This window comes from Myotis nattereri, assembly GCF_964212035.1.
Source record: "Myotis nattereri genome assembly, chromosome: 16".
Lineage (NCBI taxonomy): Eukaryota > Metazoa > Chordata > Mammalia > Chiroptera > Vespertilionidae > Myotis > Myotis nattereri.
This window is the reverse complement of record NC_138091.1, coordinates 11,279,857-11,287,314: the sequence shown is the minus strand read 5'-3', so window position 1 is coordinate 11,287,314 and position 7,458 is coordinate 11,279,857. Positions and strand designations below refer to the sequence as shown.

At 44.2% G+C, this 7,458-nt stretch overlaps 1 protein-coding gene across 2 annotated transcripts in view; it reads left to right on the top strand.

Annotated features, from left to right (window-relative positions):
* Positions 1-266: 266 nt before the first annotated feature.
* COX10 (cytochrome c oxidase assembly factor heme A:farnesyltransferase COX10) overlaps positions 267-7,458 on the top strand; it is a 117,735-nt gene continuing 110,543 nt past the window's right edge. The window contains exons 1-3 of one of the 2 annotated variants that reach the window (XM_081109632.1): positions 267-395; positions 4,512-4,645; positions 6,544-6,865. In XM_081109632.1, the coding sequence (XP_080965758.1) occupies positions 353-395; positions 4,512-4,645; positions 6,544-6,865 (499 nt within the window). In that variant the 5' untranslated portion in view covers positions 267-352. The remainder of the gene's footprint in view (positions 396-4,511; positions 4,646-6,543; positions 6,866-7,458) is intronic. The other variant, XM_081109633.1, reaches the window with a different exon arrangement.

Sequence of the window (7,458 nt, the reverse complement as noted above, 5' to 3'; positions counted from 1 at the left end):
GCAGCCGGCCCGGCCCGGCCAAGCTCTCCCGCCGCGGCCCGAGGACACCTGCCAGCCTCGGGGCGGAGGCGCGGGCCCGCCGTCCGCTACTGTCCCTTCCGGAGGCCGCAGCCGCCCGAGCGTCTAGCGTCTCCCGAAAGTCCCTCTGGCCTCCGACTTTCCGTCCTGCGGTCTCGCGCGGGTCCCAGTCTCCGCGTCTCCAAGCGCAGCCCTTGACTTCCGCGTCCCACTCCGGAAGTGACGCACCGGAAGCCCGTTTCGCGTACGGGGCGGGGAAGGAAGATGGCGGCGCCCAGCAGCCGGTGAGGAGAGAGGACACGGGGTCCCCGGAGAGCGGCCGGGCTCGTGCGTGATGGCCACCTCCCCGCACACTCTCTCCTCACGCCTCCTAACAGGTACTGCACCGCCCTCGGGCACGGCTTGGGGAAAATTCCCCTGTTTTTGGCACGTACTCTATGTGGTTGGGGCTGGCTGCAACCTTGGGAGCCCGTGGCGAGGTCGGCTGAGGTCGGTGGGGGTGTGACCTTTGGCGGAGCCTGAAGCGGAGGGACCGCGGAGCTGGGGTCCGGACTCGGTCTGCGGTGCAGGTGGCGCCCCGCGCCCCGTCCCGCCCCGAGGGCCGCTGTCTCTGCTCCTGTTGGTTTGCACCGCGTGGAGGCTGGAGCGGACACCGCGGAACCTTCGCGCTCCCCGGGCCCCCTGGCGCCCCGTGCCTGGCCGCCGGCAGTCCGGACGCGGGAGCGCTGTGCCCCGCTCGCAGCCTTCCTGCGATGTGGAGGGTCGCGGTGCTGCGACGATCATGAAAACGGCGATGACAGCTGCGGGCAGCGGGCCGCCGCTTGACTCCCAGCTTCGTGCCATTCGGCGTGGCCCCTGTTGCAACCCTCCCGCTTGAAAAGCCTGTAACAGCCTCATGTTGACGGCGGAGTGCGCCTTCTTGGTTGGCCCTTGGCGAGGTCTCAGCGCAGGTGTCGCCAGTTCAGAGGCGCCTGCCCCGCCTGCAGCAGAGCGCCTGCCCCTCTCCTCACTGGGCCTCTTCTCGCCGGGTGGCCAGCGCAGGCTCCCATTGTTGACTTATGGGCCGTTTATCGCATGCTCCTCCCAGCCAGAATGTGAACACTGGGAGGGGAGGGGCCGTTCTCCGGTCCCCCTCTTTGGCCCCAGTGCCCAGAACGGTACCTGGTGTGCGTTGTTGGCTCTCAGTCATTCCTTGGGAATGAATGACATTTGCCCCGTGGAGGTATTAGAGGGGAGTTGAGAGTTATTTTCCCCCCAGTAGTTCAGTGATAACTAATGGCTAGGTGAGGAACGTGTTGCCGCTGGTCCATAATGGGGTCGGTAGAATCCCAGGACTCCGTTCTCTTACAAATCCCAGAAACTATTTCAGGCCCCATGCCTCACCCGCTCTCTGCGGCGCCTGGCAGAATCCATCACGGTGAGTCTGACATGCCTCTTTCCTCGTGGCATTGTTATATTATGGGTCTTCTCTGGTGTGTGTGTGATCTCAGAGCAAACCATCTGACTTTTCTGGAAGTGAAGTTACTCATCTATAAAATGAAGCAATTTCATGAGATGGTTTCAAAGGTCCCTTTTGGTTCAAAAGTGGGGAAGAGGGTGGGAAGTAGGAGGGAGTGTAAAAGAGACAAGCTTGGCCTTGGTTGGTAATTGTTGAAGCTGAGGGGAAAGTAACGGGGGCTCATTGTATTCTGCTTTTGTATGTGACTGAGGTTTCCCATAATGAAAAGTGTTTTGTTTTTTAAAGTCTGTGATTCTTTCTGAATTACTTGCAACCTTCTGCCATCCTTGACTGAGTGTTCTTTGATCCTGACTATACACACTCATTCTCAGAGAACTCAGCCTTTCTTGTTGCTTGAATTATCTATCACCTCTGCATGGAGGGTCCAGTTCGGATTCCTCGCACCAGCTGGTTTTCTGCCTTTCAGTTCTGTACTTTCGGTTTTCCATAGGACAGTTCCACTGGGCAGCTCAGAATCCCCCAGGTCTCGGAAGTGGGCTTCATGCACATGTGGTCCGCATGGCTTGTAGCTGGATCAGTCTTTTAGTGTGGGAAAGGAGGAAATAACAGACAGCTTAGCTTCTTGAAGCTGTGCATATAATGGCCACAAAGATCTGTGTGACCTACTCTGATCCACTTGGAAGATCCGCCACGAGAGCTCGATATGGAAGCAGCGTGGTGAAAGGGTGGCAGGGAGGTCATCTGGGGCTATATTAGGTAGCTACTGGTCATGTCTGATTTTGCTTTTAAAAATTGGAGTATTTTATAGTCATTAAAAGAAAATTCAAGACCTTCAGTTACCTGTCTACTCACCTAATTTAAAACCCCTACAATCATGACTCATTATTGATGGTGAATAGTGGATGTGGCCACATATTTGCAGATTTTTAATGTATCTGTGGTAATGTATCTATTATATCCTGTGTATCTTTTAACCTAAGCTTGCTTACAGAGAGCTGAAATGTCGTTGACATTCTAGGCACCGATTCATACAAATGTAACATGTTTTGACTAAATGAAGTATTTTCAAAATTTAAAAGTACAGTTTCCTAGATGTGGGTGTTTTTGTTTTGTTTTTTCTTACTGCCATTCTGTAAAATCTCACTTCATCTACCTATTCATGAGAGAGAGTTTGCCAGGTGATTCTTTCCTTCCCAGCAACATGCATTTCTCACTGGACCTGAGGAACTAAAACTTGATTTTGAAATTTAAGGCCCATACAATAAAACCTTAAATGTCTTCTAGACACAATTATTTAATATTGAGGTCCTATTACCTTAAAGAACAATATTAAGGGTAAGAAGGGGAAATGTACACCATTAAATTATAAATAAAACTGAAATATTAAAGGATTGATTTTAAGAAATTTTCCCCTAAAAAACACTGCTATCCCTTTATGTATATATGTCCAGGTAAACACACGTTCACCTATGTGGAAAATAAGCATTTTATAACTAACAGGGCTGAGAATCTGATTTCAGTCAAGAAGTGACTTATCAGCAGCCTAAGATAATTGCCATGTATTCCAAAGGGCAGTGCTAGGGCCTCCCCCAGTCCACGTAGCTGTGGGCCGATACAGTCATCAACTGTTGTTTCATTGTTCTATGGAAGCACTCTGCTGTGTTATAGCAAAGTGAGTCTCAAGGAACTAAAAACAGTGGAAACAATTTGTATTTAAAAACTATAGAAAAGTGTGAAGTGATAGAATAGTTGGATGAGACTGAAAATTTGACAGGTGAGGCAGGAAGCTGTAAGCAGGCGAAGGACATAAAGGGGAACCAGTGTGGAGTGCGATGAGGAGACAGCGTGGCTGCAGTGAGGTATATTTACATGTTTGGGTGGGTAATTATGTATGTTGGGCTTCAGGAAGAAAACCGTTTGCTCTATGGAACTTAAGTTGGACAGGGAAGGAAATTACTGAAGTAGAGATGACTGTCTTGAATCCTACAACTATTACAGTAGTGCAAATGTAAGATAAGAGAATGGAATGGAAAATAGGAATGGGAAGAAGTAGACAGATTTGACATATCTTTCATAGTTGACTGGACTTGATGGTTATTAAATGATGAAGGAAGAATTCAGGCTGTTCATGAGGGAATGGTTTTCTCTTCAATGGGGACAGAGTAGAGATATGGGTGAGGATAAAGTGTTCTTAGAGGCCTATTACAACCCATCCATGATACTAAGAGAGCAGTTGGAAATAGGCATAATGACTCTAGAGATGTGTTGAAGATTTAAGTTTTGCCTGTAATTGCAATTGCTCAGGGATTAATGTGGCAGGCACAGCAAGAGGAGACACGATAGGAAACTGAGAAGTGATGAGCAGAGGTAGAGAAAGCCAGGAGCCTTTGGTGTCATGGAAGCCACGGGAGGAGGGACTCAGAAAGGGAGAGTCTGGGCCATTATACTGTGGAAGGTCTGCCTGGGAGAGACCTTGTACAGAAGCGTTGGATTTGTTGGTATTTGAAAGAAGGTTTAAAAGAATGATTAAAAGCCAAAGGCCTATACTACAAAAATAGTTTCTTCCCAACAAGATTGATAAACTCATACTTTATTGAGAACTGTTTCCTCACCCCTTACTTGGCTTACCCGACATGGCCAAAATAGTAACCGGAAATATATCTTCCAGTTTACAGTTACTTATTGAGAAAAATTATGCTTCTCATTTTATACTTTTAAAGAAGTGATTGAAATGATTGTTTTATATTTCTTCTTAAAAATATCTATAGTGTGGTCATTTTGGCATTTAATATAACAAAAGCATAATGATCCTGAGCTGAAAGATTTCCCTAGCCTGTGAAGAATTTTGCAGATTTATCAGTAAGGCTCATAAGTTGTGTTTATTTACAAATCCGGACTAGATCATTTCAAACTTATAACCCATCTCATAGGCATTGCTTACCATGGTTCAAGCATTGCTCCTGGGTAGGCGCAGTCATCCCTGCTGAGAGGCATTAATCACTTTAACATTGTTCTCCCTTCTGCTCTGTTACAGGAGGGGTAGGAGGATGTGTCTGGTATCTAGAAAGAAGAGCTGTGCAGGCATCCCCTCACAAGTTTATGCATCTTTTTAGGAACGCCAGCAAGCAGTGGGTTACATTTCAGCACTTCGCCTTCCTCAAGCGCATGGTATGTTCAGAAGACCATCCTTGCTCTGTTGCTTCAACCTTTCCTTTTCAGTTTGCGGGAATTTCAGAAATTCGCGTTACAAGAGGAGTACGAAGAAGTACTGTTTAAAAAGGACTTTTAGTGTCCTCTTCAGTTTATTCAGAACTTAAATCCCTCGCTTTATTCTTAACTGAAACCAGGATAATTTTGGTGTTTGAGCTTAAAAGTATGATCTTGAACTTACTGATTAAGTTTGGAGAAATATTGAAAATTTCTGGCGTGGTTTTACTAGGTTAAAATTAGAGAAAGCTGCACTGTTATAATACTTTATAAATTCTTTAAAATTCTGTGAATACAACAGTAATACAGAAATAATTGCTCTAATAGTGGCCCTCCTGTTTTTTTACATTAGCAGTGCATTCAGATGCATGTCTGAATCAAACAAATTGAGGTTTTAGTAGTTTGCTCAGCATTTTGTAGTGGGCATTGATAATATATTTCAGTCCTCTTGTAGGCCTGTGTCTAGTTCGGGTTCATGATATTATGGGCAACATAGTAATTTGCTCTGAATTACCAATGAGGGCATTTGACATTTTCTCAAGTAGAAAGTATCATAGAATGGAGAAATCTTAGCTAACAAATTCTTGCAAGCATGAAATAATACCAAATTCATAATCTAAAATCCTCTTTTAAATTTCTCTCATCTTTTTTTTAACTTAAAATTTAAAGTCTTATAAAAACTTACTATTCTGGTAAGAGATTGAAATTTCTAGTAATGTTCAGATTTTTTAACTTGGAGGTTTAAGGATAATGGATATTTAGAAGAGAAACTCAAATATATATTATGCCATTTTTATGTAAACAGAACTTTGGATTCATTCATGAGTTAGTAATTCCTAAGACTAGTATATGTAATGGAAAAGTCTCTTAACTAGTTATCAGGTTAGTGGTTCCATGTCCAGGGTCACCTGTAACTAACTGGTTGTTGATTCTAGGCTCTGTCAGTTTATTCCTCAGCCTTGATTTCCTCATCTGCAAATTAAAGAGAGAGATACTAATAATGACCCATCTTCTTTAACAACTTTTGCAAAGCTTACATGAGATATGTATATTATATAAACTACGACAATATGCATTCTATTGAACTTTGAAGTGCCTCATGAATGCTAGTAGTAATTACTTTTTGCAAGTAAGTAGTGGAGAGTGTGTAGCTCTAAAGCCCATGTTCTTTCCTCATGCACACTGCTGTAAGTCACTTAGGCCTGGGAGGTGCACGTCCGCTGAGCCCCGCTGCACTGTTGGCCTGGGAACATGGCACTCAACAGGTGTTTGGGCTCTTGATTATAGAAAACTTCTTCATTGTACTTGAATGTTAAACCACCAGTTTCTGGTACTATATTAGGGGACCTTCTGGAAGAGATGAACAAGAAATAAAAATATCTTCTTTCAAGGAACTTAAATTCCTAGGAATTTCTAGAAATTTGAAAACTATTGCAGAGGAATTCATTGTGTTCTCCTTATGGCTTAGTCTAGTGCAGCGGTTCTCAACCTGTGGGTCGCGACCCCTTTGGGGGTCAAACGACCCTTTCACAGGGGTCGCCTAAGACTATCCTGCATATCAGATATTTACATTACGATTCATAACAGTAGCAACATTACAGTTATGAAGTAGCAATGAAAATAATTTGATGGTTGGGTCACAATATGAGGAACTGTATTTAAAGGGCCAGAAGGTTGAGAACCACTGGTAGTGACTTCCATGGAATAAGCACTTTAGTATTAGTGCATGTGCCTGTGTTTTATAAAGTTAGAGGAAAATCTTTTAAGTACCATAAAAGTCGGACCGATAGAAGGTGTAACTAAACAACCATTTAAGAGCATTTTGGCTTTGTATACTGACATGTACTTTTTAAATTTAGTATGTCACACAGTTGAACAGAAGCCTCCGCCAGCAAATAAAGCCAAAGTCAGAGCCAGTGGCCTCTCCTTTCCTTGAGAAATCGTCTTCGAGTCAAGCCAAAGCGGAAGTATATGAGATGAAGCCTTTTGCACCCTCTACCCTATCTTTGCCCAGAAAGCCTAATGAAACCGAATTGATAGAACTAGAGTCTGCCTCAATAATTGAAGGCTCAGTAGATGTGGGAAAAGAGACAAAAGATGAAAAGCAGTGGAAAGAGATGAAGCTGCGTGTGGACGATTTGCCAGGAATTTTGGCTCGACTGTCCAAAATCAAGCTCACAGGTACTTTGTCTTTCTGGTACGGTTAGAGTCTTCCTTGCAACTTCATTTTTAGTTAAACAAAAAGCTGATTTCATTTACTCCTCCAACGGGAATATATTGAAACTGCAGATTCTCTCTAACTGAGATCTGAAGTCAAATTTCCTGAATTCTATTTACTCAGAATTGTAAATAGTATTGTATTAAACATGTACTAGAATATCCTCATTTATTTACAATTAAAGTAGAATACTTATCCTGCTTATTTCTGACTTTTGTTGTTTGCATCTGCTGTCCTTTAAAGATGCAGTGCGGTAATGAGTCTGTCTGTCTGAGTTCCGCAGCAGGACGGACGGCACTGCTGTGCGTGGTGTGCAGTGGAACCACAGTGGCCACTGGGACTCCCACTCACTGATGTTTGCCTCTTGTAGGACCTCTGGGATTTTCCCAGGTATGAAGGGGTTTTGAGTGCTTTTCTGAAAGGAGGTTTAGAACCAGATTTTTTGCCTAATTGTAGCAAACTGCACCAAAACAATTGCATGCATTTAGGTGTTAACCCATAATAATGTCATTTGGCTGCTACAGCCACGCTATGAGTCAGGAGAAGCTTATCATCC